Here is a 27,276-nt window from a genome sequence, read left to right as displayed (position 1 = left end):
TGTGTGTGTGTGTGTGTGTGTGTTTATCTGCTTGTCTCTCTGACTATCAGATTCACTGGCTGCCTGATTGTCCGACTGTCAAACCCATCTGATTGTCTGCTTATCTGTATAGGACAGTTATCTGAACTCATCATGAGAGGCCTCAGTTGCTCGCGGGGCTGAGTACCCATATGACCTCCCCACCCCCGGCCCATCCCTGGTCTAGAAGCCGTTCATGTGTACCTATCTGTTTGCCTGTTTGTCCTCATGTCTGTCTATGTTACCATGGTCGAGTTCCTGCCCAACTGCATTGCATCAACCAATAGTTGCCACGTCATTGACTGTGCAGTCAAGCATCAGATTGCTATATCAAATGATGTTGTTAGCTGATATGTTGAATATGTATCCATGCGTTGTAAGCTCTGGCATGGCGTCTGCAATGTAGTCGACCAGGAACTCAACCCATCTGTCTGCCTGCTGTCTGCCTGCTTGCCTTTCTGCCTATCTGCCTATATGGCTCCTGCTCTGTTGTCGCCTAGTAATAGCTTATAGCTGGAAAGAGGGCAGGGGAGGGAGGGAAGTAAAATGAGAGGGAAAGTGAGCAAGGCAGAGAGAAAGGAGGGGGCGGGTGAAAGTAGAGCTGTGATGCAGACAGCGAATCACATGAGCAGGGATATGTTTACAAACTGAGCTGAGGAGGCGTGCTCACTTGCTCCATTATGAGGAAGCAGGACTGAGAGCCAAGAGAGAAAAAGAGAGACTGGGACCAGAGGAGAGGTGCTGCCTGGGTTAAACTTAGCAGTGTTAGGCTAATTTTTTCTCTCTCTTTTTTTCACCTCCTCTTTGTCTGGTTTGAAGGGGGGGGGGGGCAGATGGCTGGGGCTGACAGAGCAGAGAGCACAACGCCAGTGCGGGCATGAGGAGCTGCTTTCACAGGAACACTGGGCACTGCAGGGAGCCATTCACGTCTTTCCTTTGTCTCCCATAATTGGCAGAGGCAGGTTTTAACAGCAAGAGAGGAAATCTATGTCGAGACGAAGGAGGAGGCAGAGAGAAAGAGAGAGAAGGAGAGTAAAACAGAGGACCTCAGAGGAGCAGGGGAGGTAGGGGTAAGCCTTGTGACAATGTTTCTCTCCTTTTGGACTATTAACAATGACATTGATGTGTCTTTAACCTGCCAGGTTTGGATGTTTATATCCTAGTATAAACAACGCTATGATCCGGATATCTTTTGGTTTATTTGAAGAGTGGAGCCATTGCAACACGGACGTATTTGATTCCACAATACCTTTTCACATTTGTTTTGAGCTTGATTTTGGATTGAAAAAAGTACCTATCAATTCCTGATGACATTGTTGCTTGATTATTCACATCATGCTTACCTAAAGCATCACAAAGGAGAGTTGATTTCAACAATGAGTGACTTGTTTTTGTAATGTTTTACTGGAAAACAGACCATCATCCACAAGAGAGTTTCTTGAGGAACTGAGAGTTTTATCCCAAAGGGATTGACTCAGCCTACAAACACAACAAGGTTTGAGTAATCAGTCCTTTTCATTGGGGACAGGAGAGTTTGGAAGACAGTGACTTATCTGGGGACAATCTTCTCAATCTGTCTGCACCCCAACAAACAAAGACCTAGGACTGGTTGTGACCGCAGACACAGTGACCCTAGTGGTCGTGATTGACTTCAGACGTTTTCACCCCAATCCACTGATTCCCTGGGTCTCTGGCCATTTGGAAGCTGATTTCATGCACCCGGTCCGGTGGTGTAACGGTGAGTATGTCCGTCCAATGTTTCGTCGCGTAACAATGACCTTTGTGTTTGTGGTGTAACAATGTATTGTCACGTTACAATTGGTTTGCATCTGAGTGGATACGACTCTTATGGTCCTGCCTGTTTTGTGTGCCTTTCTTTTTAACGCTGAGCCCTAAACACTCTCCCAGACATCATGTGTTCACAGAGTGGCCTACCTCTTAGAGCTTGACTATCAATGATTTACTAACATCCTCCTAAGATTACAGATGCCCCCCACCCCTCTCACCCAAACCCAGCACTCCACCCCCTCAGAGACAGAGCCGGTGGAATGGCCCTTCTGGCCTGACCTTCACACAGGCAAAGAGGGACCTTTGACCCAGAAAGTACTCTACTCATTGTGGGACTATGGGTGGTATTAGACCTTAGGGTTACTCAACATTCTCTCCCTAGATAGTTCTGCTGATGAAGTCTAAAATGGCTGCATGGACTGAAAGAACCCAATTCCCCATCTCCCCTCAGAGCATGCACACACACACACACACACACACACACACACACACACACACACACACACACACACACACACACACACACACACACACACACACACACACACACACACACACACACACACACACACACACACACACACACACACACACACACACCCACGCACGCCTAAACGTCTGAGTAGAGGGTTTTTCCATTGTGGTCCTCCCAGGTGACACACACTCTAGGCCTGTAGGCCATTCTTGTGAAATCCAGCTCTCTCTCTCTCTCTCACACACACACACACACAGTAAAATGATTCATACCAAGTGTTGACCAGCATCCACCTGTAAAGAAATGAACTGTGAGAACTGTTAGAACCCCCTGGACTGATGATGAATTGAAGCATTTTATGGTTCAAATAAATTATGCAAAGGAGGTGGCAAACAAGTCAGACTGCTCAGTTGATTGGTTGACATACCGTAAATTGAGAAAAGTTGTGACTGAACTTAACACAAAAAAGAAGAAATTATATTACCAAACAAAGATAAATGACATAAAACACAATGTAAAAAAACTTTGGAGTACCTTAAATGATATCATGGGCAGAAAACCCAATTCATCTCCATCGTTCATTGAAGTTGATGGGTCATTTATAACAAAACCTTTCGTTTTTGCCAATCATTTCGATGCCTATTTCACTAGTAAAGTGGAAAAACTTAGAAGTGAAATGACAACATTGAATCGTGAACTATCATATTACGATCTAATAATGAAATAGAAGGAATGCTGATTTGAATTGGGTCAAGTTATTGTGGGAGAGGTGGAAAAACCATTGTTATCCATCAATAATGATACGCCACCAGGTATAGACAACCTAGATGGGAAACTATTGAGAATGCTAGCAGGCTATATTGCCACGCATATTTGCTATGTCTTTATCCAAAGCCTAAAAGGAGTGTGTCTGTCCACAGGCATGGAAGGAAGCTAAATTAATTCCTTTGTCTAAAAATAGTAAAGCACCCTTTGCTGGTGCTAACAGCCACGCAATCAGTGTGCTGCCTATTCTCAACTTGTACTGCACTAACTTAGATTATTGATGATTGGTTAAAAGAAATTGATAATAAGATGATAGTTGGAGCAGTATTGTTAGATTTCAGTGCAACCTTTGATGTTATTGATCATAAACTGTCATTGAAAAAACTCACTTGCTAACAGGAAGTCCCATTGAGACCAAGGTCTCCTTCACAAGAGTGACCTGCATTTTACAATTGACACATTTTATAGAATACAAGCAACAGATAAAATACACAAAAATACATAAAAATCTCAGATACAATCCTCGATAACATCTACATCTCACAGCTATCAGGTCTTCTATTTCTACCCTAAACTGCCTGAGCGGCTACAAAACCTTTAATTTCAACAAGATCTGCAGATTGTCCCAGCACTGAGGTGCATCAAAACGAAAAGCGGATCTACATCACCTGCCATCACATGGTTGGAGAGTTATTTATCCAATCGAACCCAGAGAGTGTTCTTCAATGGAAGCTTCTCTAACATCAGATATGTACAGTGAGGTGTCCTTCAGGGAAGTTCCCTTGGGCCATTACTCTTCTCTATTTTTACAAATGATGCCACACTCTACATGTCAGCAGAACCTCAACTGGAGTTGTATATTAAAGGGTGTGACTATTGAGCAAGTTGAGGAAGCTAAACTCTTAGGTATAACATTGGATGGTAAATTATCATGGGCAAGACATATTGACATACAGTTGAAGTCGGAAGTTTACATACACTTAGGTTGGAGTCATTACAACTAGTTTTTCAACCACTCCACACATTTCTTGTTAACAAACTATAGTTTTGGCAAGTCGTTTAGGACATCTACTTTGTGAATAACACAAGTATTTTTCCAACAATTGTTTACAGACAGATTATTTCACATATAATTCACTGTATCACAATTTCAGTGGGTCAGAAGTTTACATACACTAAGTTGACTATGCCTTTAAACAGCCTGGAAAATTCCAGAATATGATGTCATGGCTTTCGAAACTTCTGATAGGCTAATTGACATAATTTGAGTCAATTGGAGGTGTACTTGTGGATGTATTTCAAGGCCTACCTTTAAACTCAGTGCCTCTTTGCTTGACATCATGGGAAAATCAAAAGAAATCCGCCAAGACCTCCGAAAAAAGATTGTAGACCTCCTCAAGTCTGGTTCATCCTTGGGAGCAATTTCCAAACGCCTGAATGTACCACATTCATCTATACAAACAATAGTACGCAAGTATAAACACCATGGGACCACGCAGCCGTCATACCGCTCAGGAAGGAGACGCTTTCTTTCTCCCAGAGATGAACGTACTTTGGTGCAAAAAGTGCAAATCAATCCCAGAACAACAGCAAAGGACCTTGTGAAGATGCTGGAGGAAGCAGGTACAAAAGTATCTATATCCACAGTAAAAATGAGTCCTATATCGACATAACCTGAAAGCCCGCCCAGCAAGGAAGAAGCCACTGCTCCAAAACTGCCATAAGAAAGCCAGACTACGGTTTGCAACTGCAAATGGGGACAAAGATCGTACTTTTTGGAGAAATGTCCTTTGGTCTGATTAAACAAAAATAGAACTTTGGCCATAATGCCCATTGTTATGTTTTGAGGAAAAAGGGGGAGGCTTGCAAGCCGAAGAACACCATCCCAACCATGAAGCATGGGGTTGGCAGCATCTTGTTGTGAGGGTGCTTTGTTGCAGTAGGGACTGGTGCACTTCACAAAATAGATGGCATCATGAGGGAGGACAATTATGTGTATATATTGAAGCAACATCTCAAGACATCAGTCAGGAAGTTAAAACTTGGTCAGAAATGGGTCTTCCAAATGGACAATGACCCCAAGCATATTTCCAAAGTTGTGGCAAAATGACTTAAGGACAACAAAGTCAAGGTATTGAAGTGGCCATCACAAAGCCCTGACCTCAATCCTATAGACATTTGTGGGCAGAACTGAAAAAGCGTGTGCGAGCAAGGAGGCCTACAAACCTGACTCAGTTACACCAGCTCTGTCATGAGGAATGGGCCAAAATTCACCCAACTTATTGTGGGAAGCTTGTGGAAGGCTACCTGAAACGTTTGACCCAAGTTCAACAATTTAAAGGCAATGCTACCAATTACTAATTGAGTGTATGTAAACCTCAGACCCACTGGGAATGTGATGAAAGAAATAAAAGCTGAAATAAATCATTCTCTCTACTATTATTCTTAAAATAAAGTGGTGATCCTAACTGACCTAAAACAGGGAATTTTTACTAGGATTAAATGTCAGGGATTGTGAAAAACTGAGTTTAAATGTATTTGGCTGAGGTGTATGTAAACTTCCGACTTCAACTGTAGTTGTTGTGAAGATGGGGGAGGGGTATGTATGTTATAAAAATATGTTATGTGTTTTTGACACTAACATCAACTGTTCTAGTTGTTCAGGCTCTGGTCTTGTCCCATCTTGATTACTGTCCAGTAATATGGTCAAGTGCAGTACAGAAAGACCTGCAAAGCTGCAGCTGGCTCAAAACAGAGCAGCACGCCTTGCTATTACAGGAAAACTCCACCCAAAAACGATCTTTTGGTATTTGTTGATATATTCCCAAACTGTTTTGCCTGTCAGCAATGAAATATTCAAGATACATACCCCACAATACATGCCTCCAGGGGTCTCTTCAAAGTTCCCAAGAAAAAATGTCTAAAAACATGTTTTTATTTTTTCATTATGGGGTATTGTGTGTTGAAGGGGGAGAGAAAAAAAAATCTATTTAATCCATTTTGACTTCAGACTGTAACAACAAAATGTGGATTAAGGCAAGAGGTATGAATACTTTCTGAATGCACTATACACACACTCACATCCCCAGGCCGACGAACAATCCACGTGAAAAAAAGACTATAGTATAATATGGTATAAATACTTTAGTGTTGCTGTCTTTATATACAATAGTATTCACTGTAGTGTTTTTACAGACATGACTGTAGTATTTACTATAGTGTTTTCGTGTTTTCTGTTTTACTATATTTGACATAGAAGCGGGGGCTTTCTCCTTGATGAAACCTACTGGACAAATACTAAAAGAGCAAATGTACCAAAACCTGTTGGGAACACAATATATGGTCTATACCTGGCATGTAGGTTTCTTACTAATGGGTGGCACAAATTGGGATATGGGGGCCGGGATTGGGAGGGGTATATGCAAATCAAATACTGTAGTATTACTATAATTGAACATGTTTTGTGTTTTTGTTGTCACTAGTGCTTTTGCAGACATGACTGTAGTATTTACTATAGTATTCTACAGTATACTATAAAATTATATAGTAAGTACTACACATGATCTATGGATACTATAGTGTACTATAGTGTATAGTATTCTACAGTATACTACAAGATTATATAGTAAGTACTACAGATGATTGAGGGATATTACAGTGTGGAGTATAGTATTCTACAGTATACTACAGTTTACTACAGAATTCTATAGTAAATTCTATTGTATTTTATAATAAACTGTAGTATTTTTGTATGTGGGATGTGTAACACATTCCAGTCCAACAAAAATAAGTTTGTTATTCCTATGTAATTGCTTTTAGATGTTTAATTATAGGGATAGAGTTTGTGTTTAAAGGACCATGAATGGAGAGAATATGTGGTTGTGGAATATTTCTGTGCTGGAGACATTGGTTATGGAAATGTTTCGTAACAGATTAGCCTCCAAGGAATGTTACTAAAGTGTTTTTCTTGTTGTCATTATGTAGTGCCTGGCTTCTGGGGTGGCCTTCAGACATGGGACACACACACACACACACATCACACACACACAGGCCTTAATGGGGGAGCTGGTCCAACACACACCCCACTCCCACTGACAGCTCACTTTTCAGTTGAAGTAACTTAGTACTTTGTGTAAAGTTTGTGCAACTCAATGGAGTTCAACAATGGAAGTAGTGTTATATTGATATTTGAAACAAGAAGCTGCTGAGTGGCTAACAGTATGCAATATGCATGCCAGCCTTGGGAGCACACATGCAATGAGATTAACCACGAGTCCAGTGCTGGCCAGACAGACAATGTGCAGCCTACTGCACAGTATAAAATAATACTAAACATTTATGCTAATAAGACATTCCAAATTCCACATTTCATTTGATTCAGTCTGTTTCAGATGTAAAATATCCTCTGTGCACTTAGTAGATGAACACACCAACACACACACACCACTTCATGTTTTGAAATGCCACATGTAAAACATACTAATTCCTCGAATGCATAACCTCCTCTCTACATTTTAAATGAAACACACAAGTCACTGAAATGTGCTTCAGAATCCATTATTGAGAATGACGCACGCACTGAACTCTTGTCTTTTGTGTGTGAGGACAGAAGGGCCTGTAGAGTTTGGTCAAGTAGACTCAAGGCTCTCTGTCTTCTTCCTCTCTCTGTCTTCCTCCTCTCAGGATGTCTGTGCGGTTTAAGATCGCAGATCTCAGACCCTTACGGCAAGATGACATCGGAAGACATCTACAACCTGCCCCTCAACGTGTACGTCATCATCCTGGGCATCGGCCTCTTCATCTTCATGCTCAGCCTGATCTTCTGCTGCTACATGTTCAGGTGAGGCTCACCTACATTCTTGGAAAAAAAGGGTTCAATAAAGGTTCTACGGTTGTCCCCAGATGAGAACCCTTTTTGTTTCCAGGTAAAAAACAATTTTTGGTTCCAGGAAGAACCATTTGGGTTCCATGTAGACCCTCTGTTGAAAGGGCTCTACAGGGAACCCAAACAGTTCTACCTGGAACCAAAATAGTTCTAGCTGGAGCCAACAAGGGTTCTTCGAAGGGTTGTCCTATGTGGACAGCCGGAGAACCCGTGTAGGTTCTAGATAACACCTTTTTTCTAAGACTGTAGGGGCAATATCATTAAGCAAGGTCAATGACTTATGGGCTTGGTACTCTCAGTAACCCATAGTCAGCTGTAGCTTTCTTTGTAGACAACAACGTTAAAAAACTTATTCGGGAAGTACAACCCTGAGGCTGGCACAATTATTATTTTTTATTTTTTTACCTTCATTTAACTAGGCAAGTCAGTTAATAACAAATTCTTATTTTCAGTGACAGCCTAGGAACAGTGGGTTAACTGCCTTGTTCAGGGGCAGAACGACAGATTTTTACCTTGTCAGGTCGGGGATTCAATTTTGCAACCTTTCGGTTACTAGTCCAACGCTCTAACCACTAGGCTACCTGCTGCTCCAATCAGGTAGTACAATAGGTTTTAAACGGCAATGTGATCAATGCTAGGTGTTGAACAACCTCATGACATCATCAGCTGCCAGGCTTTTTTGTTAAGACTGTGTTTCAACCTGGAGCTAAATGTGTTTTTTTGGCCAAATCTGAGGCAATGTTTTCTACACTTTCTTGTTGTCCAGATAAAGAACCAAAAAAGACATACGAAAATTTGCTCCTGATCAAGTGCTTTGCAGCTGTAGCACAGCTAAGTGTAGACACATTGTGACTTGCATTTGACATTCATGTGAATACAATAGGGAAAACTGGTCTCCATGCCGACACATTGGGCAAGATGAGACATGATATGACAGAGAGATGAGATGTACTGAAGAAAAATATAAAAGCAACAAGCAACAATTTCAAATATTTGACTGAGTTACAGTTTATAGAAGGAAATCAGTCAATTGAAATCTAATCTTTGGATGTCACAACTATGAATACAGATATGCATCTGATCAATCTAATATGGAATTATGTCCAAAATAATATTTGAAAATCCCTTTTAATAATTCTGTTTCAGGTTAAGGCGACAAGGCACAAGGGAGCAATACGGATATAATGAGGTAGTTTCATCTTTGAATATTTTTTGTTGTTGTTGTAAAAACGTTTTATATTGAACCTTTATTTAACTAGGCAAATCAGTTAAGAACAAATTCTTATTTACAATGATGGTCTAACCCGGCCAAACCCGGACAACGCTTGGCCAATTGTGCGCCGCCCTATGTGACTCCCAATCACGGCCGGATGTGATACAGTCTGGATTTTTTTGTAGTGTCAGACATACAGACACTAAATAAAACTCTTCAAAAAAGTTGTAAATTTCTCAATTCATGATGGCTTTGATCTTTTGCATCTTGGCAGCTTTGGATCGGCAGATGTTGTTGTTGACGTATTTATGTTCATTTATAAAGCTGTTCTTTTGTTTTTATTTTATTGTATAAAATAGTTCCCTCTGTCACATTATATGCATCTTTGTTTCTAGGTTGTTTTGAAAGGAGCAGGAAAGAAACTGAGTCTTCTTGGAGTAAGTTGACTTCATTGGTCCAGCTATGCACTTTACAAATAACAACATTTTGTTTCAGCAGGGGGATAGAATATTGGCCCTGGCCTTAGAGGGTTATGGTGGGGAGTGAGAGAGTTTGTTTTCTGAAGGAGTGTTGATCTCTTTCCCATCCTACAGCAGACCTGTGCAGTGTGCTTAGAACAGTTCAAAAGCAGAGACGAACTTGGAGTGTGTCCCTGCTCACATGCCTTCCACAAGAAGTAAGTCCCTCCCCACAGTCTTGGCTTTGATGGCGTGAAGTGAACAACTGAAGATATACTCAGAAGGAAGAACATCAAATGCAATGAAACACTAAAATTGTAATGTAAAGAAAAACAGAGACGAAAACCATAATAAAGCCCTCCAGGTGCAGTGTCAAGGTGACAGGCATTTACTGTCTGTGTGACTTTGTCATTTGACCATATAAGCCTGTTTACCCCTAACACACGCCATCTGCCTCTCCCTAGTCCAGAGGTGTCAAACATATGCAAGCCCATTCAATTTGGCCCGCGTGTGTTTTGAGTTTCAAAAATTGCCGAAATGAGCATAAAAAAATCCCAAAACAATTTCTTTCAAATTTCGACGCCAATTAAATATAACACATTTTCAGTGCCGCCTCATTGAAGACTGAATGTGGCCCCCGGGGCAAAATGAGTTTGACTCCCCTGCCCTGGTCTAATGACTTCTCTCACAGGATATGTTTGACATGTTAGTAGCCAATGGCCTATATGGTAATATGTAGGGTGGTGTGTACAGTTTAACCTTCCCTGAATTGTTATATTATTAACTGTCTACAGTGTTGTTACAATGTGCAAATAGTAGAAGTACAAATGGCAAGGGGAAAATAAATAGCCACATAAATATAACCAGATAAATATGTGCTCCATCGGTTGCCCTAAAATTATCGCAACAGGTCACAGGTCACACTTATTGCTGCGATGATCACACACTGCGGTATTTTACCTAACAGATAATGGAGCTTATCAATGTCTTTTGGATCCTAGAAATCTGAGGGAAATATGTGTGTCTCATATCGTCATATATTTGTCCGAAGGTGCAGCTCAGTTTCCACCACATTTTGTGGGCATTGGGCACACATTTCGTCTCTTGAGAGCCAGGTCTGCCGATGGCGGCCTCTCCCAATAGCAAGGCTATGCTCACACTCTGCACATTGTAAATATTTTCCTCTGTTTTCTGTCAGTCTCTCTCTCTTTCTCTTTCTCTCTCTCTCTCTCTCTCTCTCTCTCTCTCTCTCTCTCTCTCTCTCTCGCTCTCTCTCTCTCTCTGTATGTCTATAATATAATACCTTCCTCGCTCTGCCCCCATGCAGGTGTCTGTTAAAATGGCTGGAGATCCGCAGTGTCTGCCCTATGTGCAACAAACCTATCTGCCGTTTGCAGCCAGACCCCCCACAGGGCGCAGAGAGGCCCCAGAGCCCAATGGAGGTGTGAGAGGAGAGAAGGACCCCACCACAGCACCTCAACACCACTAACTACAGTCCCAACCTGCCTCTCCCAGACCGCCTGACCCCTAAAAATCACACCCTGGTCCAGGTGAAGGGAATCAGGCATTCCATCCTGACCTCTCCCATATATCCCTATCCTAGTTCTGACAGACTATTTAAATCCACTCCACTCTTTGAAGGTGTTAGAGCCCTGCAGGTGTGTGTGAGATAAGACTTTCAAGTGGAACTCATAGAACAATATTGGGGGACAAACTGACAAACTGTCAGTACCCTCCATCCCATGTTGCCAATTGAAGATAGGGTGTCTGATTGGTCGATGAGTAACATAGGACCTGGATGGAGGTGACACCCACATACCACGCTCATAGCTGCCAATATGGGCCTGTGAGGTATCCAGCTATGACATAGGGTACAGTGACCCTGTCTCTAAATAACACATCAGGGTCATTCTTGATTTGCAGTGCCTTTTGGGCATGGCATTTTGGAAGACATTTACTTCATTGTTGTTTTTATTTAAATGTATTTGGGTATATCTTCCCATTCTAAATAAATTAATATGGCCGATTAATGACTTTAAGTAATTTTGACGATAACCTTCTGCCACCGCTAGGAGTAGTAACACCAATGATGCCATTATCGTATGTCAGAAAGTGCAACCATTCTGCCTGCACTGTCGGGTTGAGGGACGGGCATCGCGTGGGAGTGACCCACCTGTCAGAAGACAATGTAATGTTGGTAATACCAATGACACATTTTTTGTAATTGAGGATTTTCTTAAATGGAGACCACAGCTGCTCAGATCTAATGTCATTAACCCTTAATTTACTCAAGTTATATGATTAATCGCTCACAATGTAATTTCTCTTCATTTAAATTGATTAGCCTAACACTAATAACACTTTATTTATCCACACCATATTATAACACTCTAAAAGGGTATGAATAGTTAACAACTTTCTTTAATATAGACTACTCCTGCGATAAGAGTTTTTCTTGGAGAGAATGCTCAAGGTCCTTGTATATCTTTTGTGTAATGAGTCATCTCAGAAACCCAGAACTAAAATCTTACGTAATTGCGTCAGATGCTCGATTAGATTCTGGAGGAGATGTATTAGGAAGGATACTAACACGACTAGTGAAGTCTCTTTAAACAATTCATTAAAGATACAGTTTTGCAGTAGAAATGACTTGCTTTATGTTTTATCATTCATAAACAGTTCAATATAAACAAAAAATGTGTATGATGTGTAACTATTTGTCATAAAGTGTTTTTCATGGTTGAAAAGCTGAGGGACGCAAATGCCATCGCAATTCAATTAAATATATAGTCTTTAAGTTATTTCTAAGGAATTGTTTTGTATTATAACTGACTTTCAATAAAGTGTAGTGTATCAGTGATATTGAGAACTCTGATGTCATTCATTCTTTAGCATTAAGCATGCAAATGCTGTATATTCAGCTGACCCTGCATGGCCTTAGCTGTGCTCCACTGAATCCACCTAACTATACTGAACAAAAATATAAATGCAACATAAAGTGTTTGGTCCCATGTTTCATGAGCTGAAATAAAAGATGCCAGAAATGTCCTATACTCACAAAAAGTATTATTTCTAAAAACAATCTGTGCACAAATGTTTTTTTTTACCTCCCTGTTAGTGAGCATGTTATCCTTTGTCAAGATAATCCATCCATCTGACAGGTGTGGCATATCAAGAAGCTGATTAAACAGCATGATCATTACACATACCCAGCTTGTGCGGGGGACAATCAAGTCCACTCTAAAATGGGCAGATTTGTCACACAACACAATGCCACAGATGTCTCAAGTTTTGAGGGAGCATGAAATTGGCATTTTGACTGAAGGAATGTCCACCAGAGCTGTTGCCAGAAAATGTTATGTTCATTTCTCTACCATAAGCCGGCTTCAACATCGTTTTAGAGAATTGGGCAGTGTGTCCAATAAAGCCCTTTTGTAGAGAAAAGTTTATTCTGATTGGCTGGGCCTGGTTCCCCAGTGGGTGGACCTGGCTCCCAAGTGTGTAGGCCTATGCCGTCCCAGGCCCACCCATGGATGCGCCCCTGCCCAGTCATGTGAAATCCATAGATTAAGGCCTAATGAGTTTATTTCAATTGACTGATTTTGATTATATGAACTGTAATCTTTGAATTTGTTGCATGTCGCGTTTATATTTATGTTCAGTATAAGTACTGCTTGACTATCGTGAACTTCTGTGAACAGAAAATAGATTAATGCTAAATATCCACAACCAAGATGGGCTGGATTTATAATATTACGTCCTTGCCTTCAAGTTTGTCTTCACCTTCATCTTCAAATATTCAGTGTAATGGTCAGTGGATACAAACTCTGACTGTAATAGGTCTGGGTGTAGCTGGTGCAGAGTAGTCAGGCGCAGTAATACACGTAAATTTACTCAAGACTTACAAATCAAGTCGATATTACTGAGCCCACAATACGGACCGTAAATACAACAAACAATTATTCACAAACAAACTTGGGGGAACAGAGGGTTAAATAATGAACAAGTAATTGGGGGATAAAAACCAGGTGTGTAAGACAAAGACAAAACAAATGGAAAATGAAAAGCTAGAAAACGATAGCTAGAAGACCACCGAACGCGCCCAAACAAGGAGAGGGGCCGACTTCGGCAGAAGTCGTGACACTGACCCAAGATTGAACCATGATTTTGTAGTGAATTCAATTTTGGAATATTTTTTTCCTTCCTGACTTGACTGTTCTAAGCGTCTTGAGACACTTTCCAGTATCCAATCATACATAATCAGTGCAGCTGGTTCCAAACCTACTCCAACCAATTATTATTATTTTTTAATTTTTAATTTCACCTTTATTTAACCAGGTATGCCAGTTGAGAACAAGTTCTAATTTACAACTGCGACTTGGCCAAGATAAAGCAAAGCAGTGCAACAAAAACAACACAGAGTTACACATGGGATAAACATTTGTACAGTCAATAACACAATTGAAAAATAGGTGTACAGTGTGTGCAAATGAAGTAAGGAGGTAAGGCAATAAATAGGCCAATAGTGGCGAAGTAATTACAATTTAGCAATTTACACTGGAGTGATATATGTGCAGATAAGGATGTGCAGGTAGAAATACTGGTGTGCAAAAGAGCAGAAAAACAAAAACAAATATGGGGATGAGGTAGGTAGTTGGTTGGATGGGCTATTTACAGACGGGCTGTGTACAGCTGCAGCGATCGGTAAGCTGCTCTGACAGCTGACGCTTAAAGTTAGTAAGGGAGATATAAGCCTCCAACTTCAGTGATTTTGCAATTCGTTCCAGTCATTGGCAGCAGACAACTGGAAGGAAAGGTGGCCAAAGGAGGAGTTGGGGAGTACCAGTGAAATATACCTGCTGGAGCTTGTGCTACGGGTGGGTGCTGCTATGGTGACCAGTGAGCTGAGATAAGGCGGATCTTTATCTAGCAAAGATTTAAAGATTACCTGGAGCCAGTGGGTTTGGCAACGAATATGTAGCGAGGACCAGCCAACGAGAGCATACAGGTCGCAGTGGTGGGTAGTATATGGGGCTTTGGTGACAAAACAGATGACACTGTGATAGACAGTATCCAATTTGCTGAGTAGAGTGTTGGAGGCTATTTTGTAAATGACATCGCCGAAGTCAAGGATCGGTAGGATATTCAGTTTTAAAAGGGTATGTTTAGCAGCATGAGTGAAGGAGGCTTTGTTGCGAAATAGGAAGCCGATTCTAGATTTAACTTTGGATTGGAGATGCTTAATGTGAGTCTGGAAGGAGAGTTTACAGTCTAGCCAGACACCTAGGTATTTATAGTTGTCCACATATTCTAAGTTAGAACGATCCAGAGTAGTGATGGTAGTCGGGCGGGCGGGTGCAGGCAGATCGGTTGAAGAGCAGGCATTTCGTTTTGCTTGCATTTAAGAGCAGTTGGAGTCCACGGAAGGAGTGTTGTATGGCATTGAAGCTCGTTTGTAGGTTTATTAACACAGTGTCCTAAGAAGGGCCAGAAGTATACAGAGTGGTGTCGTCTGTGTAGAGGTGGATCAAAGAATCACCCGCAGCAAGAGCGACATCATTGATATATACAGAGAAAAGAGTCGGCCCAAGAATTGAACCCTGTGACAGCCCCATAGAGACTGCCAGAGGTCCGGACAGCAGGCCCTCCGATTTGACACACTGAACTCTATCTGAGAAGTAGTTAGTGAACCAGGCAAGGGCAGTCATTAGAGAAACGAAGGCTGTTGAGTCTGCCGATAAGAATACGTTGATTGACAAATCAGGAGCACCAAGGGGTGATGGATGATAATTAAATATGGTACTTGAATAGTGGACAGGAATGCAGGAATGAGAAGGCAGGAATGAGAAGGGAGATGAATGCCTGTGCTGCTCAGACTTGCTGCTGTCAGATTCAGAGATGTCGCACTCAACATGCTCCAGCACAACACTCCCTGAACACTCACACAGTGACTGTGATCTCAAAGCAGACAAGGTAGAGGTAGGAGTTGACACACAGTATGTTAAGTGTACATAAACCAGTTTGCATATGATTTGAAGGCTTTAATTGATGAACCACAATCCAAATGGTACCACACACCATAAGGAATAATTACTGTATACATTGAGTCACTGAATCCCTGTTTTAAAATATGAGAGATGCAACAACCAAGTGAAATACTGAAGCACTTCTATCTGATGGCATATGATATGACACCATGAGGACTTTGCTGCTTGCGGGGCTGGGTTCTGTGCTCCCTGCTGGCCAGGGTATATTACTGCCATGGAACCATTTCTCATGTTTCCCTGTGTCTTGCATGGCCAAATTAATAGTTAGATATTTTAAAGGACATTGCCTGACGGCACCTGATCCATAAACTTAGATCCATGTATAGCTAGCTACCAATAGTAAGCCTATAGGAGATACGTTTGATAAAACTTAAATAAACCATCAAGTAAAAAATAAACACATTAATTAGTATGTTCTAATCCAGGGCTCTGCAACTCTATTCCTGGAGAGCTACCCTCCTGCAGGTTTTCACTCCAACCATAATCTAGCACACCCAATACTAATAGCTAGTTGATAAACTGAACCAGGTTAGTTAAAACTGGGGTTGGAGCGAAAATCTACAGGAACAGGGTTGGAGACCCCTGTTCTAAGTATTAATTTATGTCATATTAATGAATATTCATTCATTTGATGCACGATAAGAGAAAGCAACTGTGCTCCATTCTATACGTTCTATTTCTATGGGACTCTGCTCAGCTTGGATTTCATTGGCTAGTTTCACCACCATGGCGCCAACCCGGAAGTTGCTGAAAGTCGAAGGACAACAAAAGTAGCTAGCTAGCAACTGTTACATTTGGTTTTGTTAGTTTAATTTGTGCTAATGTTTAATGGTTAAAATACGTATGTGGTTAATAGGTAGTCCGTTCAGGTAAAGGTAGGACTGTTATCGTTGTGTATTCATTGAGCTTGCAACCGTAGCCAGCACGCTTGCTAACGTTAGCAACACTGCCCCTCAACGGACAGACCAGGGTCAGGTGAATATCAAATTATTGATTAATTGAAAAATTTATTGGCGTAGAAATCAACACAAATTGCAGTAACATGGAGGACAGGACCAAGGAACTCGAAAGACCAGGTTGCTTGAGTGTCGGTCAGAATTCAGAAGAGGCGACACCAACCGATGGTAGCCGCCAGAACAGCGTTGACAACGATGGCTCTGAAGACCACGATGGGACATCCAATAATGTTGACTCCGAGGATGAGGTACAGTACTGGAGACTTGGGCAATATCTAACGTTAGCGTTTCTTATATTGCTAGAGTGGCGAGTCATAATATACTGTTATGAATATGGTAACGTTAGTTACATGGTAGTTACAATGGTTTGTACTCTGTAAATGTGATGCCCTGTAGTGTGGAATGACATTATGCATGTTTTTGCATCTTTTCACAGCCTGAACTTCCTCTTAATCAATTCTACCCATATATCCGCTGTGCTCTCTGCTGCGGATTCCTCATCGATGCCACCACCATAACAGAGTGTCTGCACACTTGTGAGATACAATGATTGAGATGAAAATTCCTGAAATAGGAATGCAATCACTTCAGTCTCATCACATTAGTCATAACTGCTTTGTTATGCGTTTTCCCTTTCCCAGTTTGTAAAAGCTGCATCGTGAAGCACTTCTTCTACAGCAACAGGTGTCCCAATTGCAGCATTGTGGTCCACCAGACACAACCACTGTACAATATAAGGTAAACATGCCTGCCTCTGATGTCTAAGAGCACCCATGCTCTTGTCTTGTTCAATTGTATCAGAGGTTTTGAATTTGAAGACATCGGTTCATGTTGTTTATGAGAGTTGTTCAAAAAGAGCGATCAAAGGTTGTTTTTCTGCTTGTCCTCATTAGTGTTCTTTTTAAGGTGACATTTCTATGGTTACCCTCCCTGCTGGGGAGTTACCTGGTACACAATGTCCTGGTGTGACACACAGGTTCTGATATGTCTATCAGTAGATGCCACTTTTATCCATTCCAAGCACACACGCTTGTCTACCGAACCGCTGTGCACAACTCTGCCTTCTGCACAGTCCAAAGAGACACAAATGTACAGATGACTAATATGCAAACTAGCCAAGAATCGTCTGTTCTTTCGACCAATCGATTGGTGGACATTTTAAAACATGTATTTTGACATGTATAGACACACCCTATGTTTGAATAAAATCAACTATATCTAGGCCATTGAGCTTGTCTGATGCTTTAAGCACTGTGATTTAAAAATGAAGACAAATTACTAAAGAGAGAGCCAGAGATCCATCCTGTTGTCCCCTGCTACTGGCCTTCTCAGATTCTGCATTATGCTCCTAAAGTTACCGGTAATAGGCTACACCAGCGGTCGGCAATCTTTACCATTTGAAGTGCCATTTCTACTGATCTGCATGCCGGTTATGATTTTCACATGCACATTTTTGTGGAAGAGTTTAGTTTATAATAGTCTTCATGTCTCAAAATAAAATTTGATTAACCACATTACATCTTAATACAAATTATACAAATCTAAAAGTAACTTCTATTGCCATTGCCGATATGTAAAAATAGCCTACATAAGCCAACAAAACTTTGCAGCCCGCAGGTAGAAAATATCCTGATTTAAAAATAAGTATCCTATAAATCACATTGGCTGCACATGGTCTGTCAGCAAGGAACTTGAAACATTGCATTAACATGGTCAGGCCTGAAGCACCTGAAGAGAGCTGGAAAGATTTAAAAAAAAATAGGCTACGTTGAGGAACTATTGTCATTCTCAATGGATGTAAAGACAGACTTTGTTTACCTGGTGTTTGAGGTGAGAGAAAAAAAGTTGCTTTGAGGAGCTCTGCAGTCATGGTGAGTTAAGGAAATCAGAAATAGTATCAGATCCCCAAATGGGCACTCTTATAGGTCTACATTGCGCGCAGAACAAGTAGACTAGTCTACTTTTATATGCGGAATCAGGTGCATGTCCACTCCTACAATGACAACGGTAGGACTGTAATAATATATTGAATGCATTAACAGAAATTACCGTAACCAAACAAACATGGTAGATTAGAAATTATGGGAATTAATGGTAAATGTTGCTATTGGTGATACTGGTGTGCCATCACTAGCGGCCTCCACAATGGATTAATCCCCTCTGACAGGTGTGAATCAGGCAGGTGTTTCGTGTGCCATAATTTGTTTATATATATTTGCCACTGCTCAACTAAAAGAATCTTGGTCGACTAACAGCCTATCGACCAAACAATCGACCAAACAATCGACCAGTCGACTAAATGGGTGCAGCCCTAGTGCAAACTCATTTTAAATGAAAACGTTGCCACGATAAACTGACATTTTCACTGAAACAACGTGTGCAGAAGTCTGCTTTGCAGCAGATAACTATAACTCTCCCATTGGCCCATTATCAATGAATATAGTGATCTATAGGTTATATACAGGTATGTAAATACTTACTGTATGGTGGGTATTTTTACCTCCACAGGCCTGACAGACAGTTGCAAGATATTGTTTACAAGATGCTGCCACATCTAGAAGAATGTAAGTATCCACAAGCCTTCCATTTCTCACATTTTCTCATTTCAATCTTTTGTTTGGCAGTTTAAATTAATATTGTTCTTACTCTTCATTTTCTTTGCAGTGGAGAGAGCAAGGATGATAGATTTTTACAAACAGAGAGGACTGGAGGTGCCTAAACCAGGTATAAAATATTATTTATTTGTTGTTGATGTTACTTGTTTTTTGGCTGATATGTGATGGATCTTTGTTTATATGAAGGGTTTGCGTATTTGAAGACTGAAGTGTTAGCCATGTGTCAGTCTCTGTCTGTCTCATTGCTGTGTGTGGAGCGTACCCCTAATGCCACTGTAACGCTCGTCTTTCTCTGTGACCTCAGTAGTGGCGTCCCCCGCGGTCCCTGTGCTGAAGAACCAGAAGCAGAGGAGGGAGTTGCTGCCCCAGTCTGTCTTCACCATCCCTCCTGAACTGGATGTGTCTCTGCAGCTGGAGTTTGTGGGGTGAGTCTCTCCCTAGCATTAGTATCTTCTATTTGAGGGATGGGGGATATTCAGTAAGAAATGTTGAAATGTTATTGTTTATGTTTGTCTCTGGTCATTCTTGTCTCCCCAGTAGATGTGCTGCTGTGCTACAGTTCTTCCATTGAGTGAATAGGCACTAGGGCGAACATTTCAAGTTACGAGATTGATGGTTAACTTTACATAATTGGTTGCAGGGATTAAGAAAATTCTATGTAATGTTGTGTTTTTGTTTTGATCCAGAGCGGAAGAAGGCATTAACAACTATAAGGTAATTACTGCTGACAAGCTCTTTTCTCGAGTTTTAATGACAGTTGTACGATATTTTAAAATAAATAACAGTACCAGCGATAATGCTGCTATCCACTATATAGGAATGGTCATACATAAACTAATGTTGTGAAATTGAGTTGTTTTAGTTATATTGATATAATGCTCAAATGAATAAGGGATTGAAATCTGTAACACTGGTGTACCTGGCCAGCCTTTGGAGAGGCGGTACGTGCGAGTGTCGGGAGAAGCCACTGTCCGCCATGTGGAACTTTTCATCAGGAGGAAGATGGAGCTGAGTCCTACCTGCCAGGTCAGTGGGAGGAGTTTCACATTGACTTTACCAGGATGTCTGATTAGGTTATGAACTATTTCTGAAAGGGAAACCTGGCAAGATGCCAGAAAGAGAAAGGCGTAATTATGTACATGCGTAATATCTGCTCGTTATGTGAGAGGGCTCTCTGCTTCAAGAAAGAGGCATGTTTAAATGTCATTGTGTGTATACCTGTGTGTGAGGAGTCCATCTCAATCACATCCCCTGAAATATACCTTAGTGTACTGCATTGTTGCAATCTAGGGCATCCGGGCTAAGCAGCTAAGTGAGAGGTCGATGCACCTTAAGCTCACCCAAGGACAGAGAGAGAAGAGTGTTATTTTGTCTAACATGAAAGTGCAGAGTGTAACAACACAACCAGGGAGCAGAGCTACCTGTACATAGCGTGTTTAGCAGTAACACACTTGGACAGGGATTATAGGCTTAGGCTGATTTCTTGGCACTCACCGGCCTCGTCTGGGGAAACATGGGGAGTAAGAGTTGCAGAGGACAGAGGAAGGGGAACTAACCCAGAGCTCAGCTGTGGTCTGAGTAGCAGGAGAACAGATTGTAAGCACTATCACAAAAGCATTGACGTTGTCCAGAGTTCTGTTCATTTTTATTGAGGTCAGTTCTAAACCAGGGGTGGAACTGTGATTATTCAGGAAAACTATTTCTATGTCTTATTGAAATTGATCAGTAGCCTTTTTTCTGTTTTCATTTGCTCATCCCAAACTGCAGCTACCAGTTTCCCCTCAGATATGCCCCCCCATTACATTGGAGTCATTGAGCAGACGCAGTTTTCTAGAGTGACTTACAGGAGCAATTATGGTTACTTGCCTTGCTCGAGGGCACATCGGAGGATTGTTCACATAGTCTGCTCGGGGATTCGAACCAATAACATTTTGGTTACTGGCCCAACTCTCTTAACTGCTAGGCTACCTGCTGACGACTCCCATGTACAGTTGAAGTTAGAAGTTTACATACACTTAGGTTGTAGTCATTAAAACTTGTTTTTCAACTAATCCACAAATTTCTTGTTAACAAACTATAGTTTTGGCAAGTCGATTAAGACATCTACTTTGTGCATGACACCAGTCATTTTTCCAACAATTGTTTACAGACAGATTATTTCACATATAATTCACTGTATCACAATTCCAGTGGTTCAGAAGTTTACATACACTAAGTTTACTGTGCCTTTAAACAGCCTGGAAAAGTGCAAATCAATCCCAGAACAACAGCAAAGGACCTTGTGAAGATGCTGGAGGAAACAGGTACAAAAATATCTATATCCACAGTAAAACGAGTCCTATATCGATATAACCTGAAAGGCCGCTCAGCAAGGAAAAAGACACTGCTCCAAAACCGCCATAAGAAAGCCAGACTACGGTTTGCAATTGCACATGGGGACAAAGATCGTACTTTTTGGAGAAATGTCCTCTGGTCTGATGAAACAAAAATAGAACTGTTTGGCCATAATGACCATTGTTATGTTTGGAGGAAAAGGGGGAGGTTTGCAAGCCGAAGAACACCATCCCAACCATGAAGCACGGGAGTGGCAGCATCATGTTGTGGGGTGCTTTGCTGCAGGAGGGACTGGCGCACTTCACAAAACAGATGGAATCATGAGGATGGAAAATTATGTGGATATATTGAAGCAATATCTCAAGACATCAGTCAGGAAGTTAAAGCTTGGTCGCAAATGGGTCTTCCAAATGGCCAATGACCCCAAGCATACTTCCAAAGTTGTGGCAAAATGGCTTAAAGACAACAAAGTCAAGGTATTGGAGTGTCCATCACAAAGCCCTGACCTCAATCCTATAGAACATTTGTGGACAGAACTGAAAAAGCGTGTGCCTGCAAGGAGGCCTACTGACTCGGTTTCACCAGCTCTGTCAGGAGGAATGGGCCAATATTCACCCAACTTATTGTGGGAAGCTTGTGAAAGGCTACCTGAAACGTTTGACCCAAGTTCAACAATTTAAAGGCAGTTTAAACTATTTGGTGTATGTAAACTTCCGACTTCAACTGTATGTTATCGCTCAGTGTATCACTCTCACATGATGTCATGCAGTCTGTGGAAATGATATGATGTTGTGGTGCAGGTGGATGTCGTGTGTGGAGACCACCTCCTGGACCGTTACCAGTCGCTGCGAGAGGTTCAGGGCTCCCTGGGAGACGATGCTCTACAGGTGGGTCCACTCAAGACCCTATGTACTCCTAGTCACTCTCTCTGGAAATAGTCCTGATATCGTTAGCCTCCATTTATGAGTTTGTGTGCTTATTTTTCTTGTATGTGTTTTTATTCCCAGGATGGTATTTTGGTTCTCCACTTTGGACTGGTGCTGCCTGCTCACATGTGAGGGGAAAGTGAGATGGATGTGATCCTGATATTAATGCTGACCTTCAGGGAACCACGGTCTTCATTCTTGTTACTAATGCCTTACAGAATCAAGTCTTCTCCTCTCTGCCTACTTGCCTGACTATTTTCCAGATGCCTTCTTCTGTAAATTGTTATGGTTAGGTTATAGTTTTCAGTCTGAGAGACTGAAGTGATTTCAGAGGGCTCAAAGAGAAAAAGGACCCGTCATGCTACTACTACCAAAATCTCATGTTTTTGAAACACTAGTTATGAGTTAAATGTACACTGTATCTGTAATCTGTACTGTTTCCTTATTTTACATCATTTTAGAGCTTTGAACGTTTGTACAGACTGTCTGTACACTCTTAGTGTCACTTCATGTCATTGTTTTGAATATTGATTAACCATTCAAGTTTTTCCTGACCAGAGTTTAGAGACACACACAGCTGTTACTTGAAGATAATTCAAACAGGCCTTTTTGATACAACCAATACAACAAGTTGGGTTTTAATACTTGCAGTTTCTCAATATTAACACTAATAAAATACTATGCAATATTATATACCCATTGTGTTTTATATGGCTACATTTTGCATTAGCCGGTGTGGATATGGTAATTATGTGATTCTGATTTCTGGTCACGTGGATATGCTAAGGATGTTTGTTTTGACCTGTAATATGGCTCTGAAGAAGGAATGTGACTCTAGGGGTGAGGCTTGATCTGTTCAGTGCAGTGTCATACTCTTAGTCACTGAGCTTGGACTAACCCTGAGCTCATGCAGTAGCCAGAGCTTTTCAGAGAGGGACAGGGAGGTTATGGGAAGTCTTCACTCTTCAGTAACTAAAATGAGAATAACGATGTGTTTGTCTTTAGTAGGTTGTCGGCATTGAAAGGATGATTTTCAAGTTGATCCAAATGCCAAGCCAATTAGCCGTGGAGAGTTAATATCCTCTCTCAGCTCAGTGTGTGGCCTGGATCTTTATCAAACCTATTTGTATCCTTCCCGCTCTGCTCGACTCGGTGGGGGATCTGAGGAGGCAGTGAAAAGACTTCAGTCATTTATTGACAATGTTCAATAAATAGGGACAAAATGGTTACAGTACATTTTTAATGGCTTCATCAACAGCACCAACTCCCAAAAATATTAGCCATGTACTGTATTTGCATGGCATAACAACGAAAGACAGAAGAGTTGGCTAAAACACATACAGATCAGGCAACCAGGCCACAAAAATATATACATTTCATTAAAATATATTTGTTTAAATTACAAAATTATCACTCCTTTCAACTACCTACCTACCTTCCATATTCCTTTCATATTACTAACAAAGACGATCTCGATTTCCACTATTTTAATTGAAACTGGAGAGTGTAGCAGTGCTCAGCTGCACATAATGCATCCCAGTAATAATGTAAGATATACAGTACATTTTCTCTGTGCCTTTAGATAACTGGCTTGCAAGCTCTGAATTTATGTTGTCTAGTTGTTTGAGTTGATATCTGCTTCATCGCTCTTCTCCACTTTTTCCTCAGTGATCTCCTTGAAGCCATCTTTCTGAGCAGCCTCTTTGTCCTTATTGGTACTCCGTGCATAGCTTGAGGCACGTGGCTGGTATCCAAAGTGACTGGTGCCATGGTTTGAGGCGCTAAAGTGAGTTTCCTCTCCCTCCAGCAGTTTTCTGAAGGCCAAACACAGGTCAACAAGTATTTTGTCAATACATTTATAGCTGAGAGTGATTAGTGACTAACATATTGTAACATTATTTTTGAAAGAGTATGGAGGGCAAGGGTATATTCCCATAATGGGAATCACTAAGACTTTGCTAACAGACCCTGGTCACAGGTCCTGGTAGATGTAAATTACCTGTAGGCAGCTATTTCAATGTCCAGAGCCATTTTGACATTGAGCAGATCCTGGTACTCTCGAAGATGCTGAGCCATGTCATTCTTGATGTTCCGCAAATCATTGTCCAGGTGCCCAATGGTATCCTGTTTAGGTGAAAGGAAGAAACAAATTCGACCTTAACATCTCCATTGCAGAAGGCCTCTCAGTACTGAATGTCATTACATGGACCAAGGAAAAAAACTTAGTCCAGGTGGGAATACTTAATCTATATCCTTTCCTTGAGCCCTACTCTTTGTTTAATCTGAATTTCTAGGTAACCATATGCATTGAATTATCTATAAGGACACAGTAGCCTAGTAAAGTGTTCGCTCGTGGGTGGCAAGGAAGAGTATTTGAACGCTTGCGCAAGAGGTCATAAACGGATGACCACTAATCCGATTTAGGGTAGTATAAATACACGGGGTTCGTTCAGTATAATGCACTGCATTTGGTGATTACTCTACGGGGTTGAAGCTAGGTTCGTAGACTACTCTGACGTCGACGGGCCGTTATGTTTCCTGTCATGTCAAGCAGCGTGATAGTGATATGATGAACACATGACATCACGTCACACGAGCCCCCGCGGGCTCTCATGGTCAGTCTTATAACACTTTCTCAGCTGGACAGGACACGACAACCAGCTGTGATGATTCAAGCAGACGTTTACTGTTGCTGATATCTGTTAGAAATCCTCTTTATTTAGAGAGCTCGTGGGCGACCCTGCCACTTCATGCGGTTGCAAATTTAGAGCATTTCAGAACCATGGACAGGGAAGGTTGACTTCCAGATGTGTTATCCCAGAACATACAACAGTCTCAAAATAATAACAATGTTTTAAGATGCAAAGACGGCTACCCATTGCAATATAAATCATGCATTGAAATGTGTTTATTTACAAATCATTTGCGTAATCTTACTTTTCCGTCATGCGTACACATGTTCTCACTTCCCCAACACAGGCGCACCTGTGCAAGGAGGGGTGCGTGTATGTGTGAGAAAGAGAGCTGTCAAGTGCAAACAAACGTATTTTACCTGCAAACCTGCGATTTCAAGATTGTGTCCATCTTCTGTCTCTCGAATCTGCCGTTCCAAAGACTCGTTGATGCCATGTAGGGTCTCCAACTCAATTGTCTTGGACTGCAGTTGTCTCCTGAATTCGTTGATCTCCTCCCTGCTGGCCCGCATTGCCTCATTGCTCCTGGTGGCCTGCTCGTTGAGATTGGCAAACTTGGATTTATACCACTCTTCCGCGGAGTGCAGGTTCTTAGAAGCCAGAGTCTCGTACTGATTGCGGATCTCTTTCAGAGCCGAAGTGAGGTCGGGTTTGGCCAGCTCTACCTCGACTGACACATGAGCTGCCTGGACCATACCGCTCAGTTCGGCCACCTCCTCGTCGTGGACCTTCCTCAGGAAGGATATCTCATCCAGGAGGCCCTCCACTTTGCGCTCTAGATCCAGCCGCGCCATGGTGGCGTCATCCACGTCCTTTTTGAACGACCGCAGGGTCTGCTCAGCCTCCTCGCGCGCCCTTATCTCCTCCTCATATTTGGCCCTAAGCTTGTGCATGTCTTCTTCTAAGTTGTCCCTATCGATGAGAATGTGGGCTTTCTCGCTGCCGATCTCCTCCACTTGCGCGCGAAGCTCGCGCATCTCCTGCTGGTATAGGTCCGCGATGCGGGATGGCTCGTGCTGCCTCTGGCGCAGGGTCACCAGCTCCGTCTCCAAGACTTTGTTCTGCTGCTCCAGGGTACGCACTTTCTCGATGAACATGGCGAAGCGGTCATTGAGACCCTGCAGTTGTTCCTTCTCATTGGTTCGGGTGACTTTCAACTCATTGCTGAGGACGGAGGATTGAGTCAATTCGAGGCTGTCACCTGGCACCGTCGAAAAGGAAGAAGACTGACCGGTCCTTCTGTAGTAGCCCAGCGATGACGCACTGCTGCGGGGGAGAGACACCGCAGACCTGTAACTGGTGGAGGACACAGAACTGCGGGAGGAGGCGGAAGGACTACTCATACGAGAGGTTGAGGGTGAGAAACGAGGAGCGTCCCTGTAGATCTTTCGGTAGGATGACGAGGTATAGTGGTCAGATCCGTAGTTCATCTTTGCGGTTGGCAAGAGAGGCTTTGGAAAACTTTGGCTGCAGTGCTTATATAGGTTTAGGCAGACCGACCCAATACACACGGAGTTTTACATTATCCCCATAACATAAGCGCATGAAGGACGATTTTCGAAAACGAATCTATTTAAATAAAACGTTAATAGGCCTAGACTAAAATATATATATATTTTAAATACATTGATATTTTCTACTATTTTTAGGTGGAGGCTGTTCCTTTCCCGAGCATCGATGGAACTGTCCACTTGGTGCAGTGCTGATGTCAGAGGATTTGTAACTAATCGCGCAGGTGTGAGCTGCCGCAGCCTGCGGAACTAGACATCTGTCTCTGGGCTCTATAAACGATATGGACAACTCGTTCGGCTTAGCTATGTTTTACATCACCGATTCTGGTCGTGCGTAATGACGCTGTAGCACAATTGAATTGCCCCACAAATATGAATTCCCCGGTATATCACCATGCACGCACCTCATGACACCGGCAGATGGAGACGTAGCCTTATATTTTACCTTTTCAATGGGATTCTAAATGTGATATGTTTACATTGGAAGGGAAACAGTTGTGCTGCAGCCTAATAGCAGTGTTTTTACGCACAGTCTGCCCACTTTCCCTCTTTTGCACAGACTGCTCATATCTTATGAAACCGTGAGATCCTG

At 41.9% G+C, this 27,276-nt stretch overlaps 3 protein-coding genes and 1 non-coding gene across 5 annotated transcripts; 2 read left to right on the top strand and 2 right to left on the bottom strand.

Moving 5' to 3' along the window:
* Nucleotides 1–680: 680 nt before the first annotated feature.
* Nucleotides 681–12,462, top strand: LOC139410737 (RING finger protein 122). 2 transcript variants are annotated; one of them, XM_071156186.1, is made up of 6 exons: nt 681–1,756; nt 7,730–7,886; nt 9,078–9,120; nt 9,540–9,581; nt 9,738–9,820; nt 10,930–12,462. In XM_071156186.1, exons 1-6 carry the CDS (start codon nt 1,732–1,734, stop codon nt 11,048–11,050), a joined length of 471 nt encoding a protein of 156 aa, XP_071012287.1. In that variant the 5' UTR covers nt 681–1,731; the 3' UTR covers nt 11,051–12,462. The 2 variants fall into 2 exon arrangements, with proteins under 2 accessions (XP_071012287.1, XP_071012296.1); XM_071156195.1 differs by having other exon boundaries at nt 1,009–1,088.
* On the bottom strand, nt 6,307–6,363 carry LOC139418421 (U7 small nuclear RNA). The gene has a single exon (XR_011635327.1). It is a non-coding gene; the product is annotated as a U7 small nuclear RNA (small nuclear RNA).
* Nucleotides 12,463–16,380: 3,918 nt separating the features above from the next.
* Nucleotides 16,381–23,171, top strand: LOC139416971 (polycomb group ring finger 6). The gene is made up of 10 exons (XM_071166199.1): nt 16,381–16,853; nt 17,042–17,141; nt 17,247–17,343; nt 19,114–19,169; nt 19,270–19,329; nt 19,525–19,645; nt 19,907–19,934; nt 20,148–20,246; nt 22,355–22,441; nt 22,562–23,171. Exons 1-10 carry the CDS (start codon nt 16,692–16,694, stop codon nt 22,610–22,612), a joined length of 861 nt encoding a protein of 286 aa, XP_071022300.1. The 5' UTR covers nt 16,381–16,691; the 3' UTR covers nt 22,613–23,171.
* A 532-nt stretch (nt 23,172–23,703) lies between these two features.
* Nucleotides 23,704–26,682, bottom strand: LOC139416965 (internexin neuronal intermediate filament protein, alpha a). The gene is made up of 3 exons (XM_071166186.1): nt 25,533–26,682; nt 24,480–24,604; nt 23,704–24,294 (listed from the first exon to the last, which is right to left on the bottom strand). The coding sequence occupies exons 1-3, from the start codon at nt 26,601–26,603 to the stop codon at nt 24,096–24,098; spliced, it is 1,395 nt and encodes a 464-aa protein (XP_071022287.1). The 5' UTR covers nt 26,604–26,682; the 3' UTR covers nt 23,704–24,095.
* Nucleotides 26,683–27,276: the final 594 nt, after the last annotated feature.

The sequence above is a fragment of the Oncorhynchus clarkii genome, chromosome 1 (assembly GCF_045791955.1).
Source record: "Oncorhynchus clarkii lewisi isolate Uvic-CL-2024 chromosome 1, UVic_Ocla_1.0, whole genome shotgun sequence".
Taxonomy (NCBI): domain Eukaryota; kingdom Metazoa; phylum Chordata; class Actinopteri; order Salmoniformes; family Salmonidae; genus Oncorhynchus; species Oncorhynchus clarkii.
The sequence above is the reverse complement of the archived record's forward strand: the minus strand, read 5'-3'. Positions and strand labels throughout refer to the sequence as shown.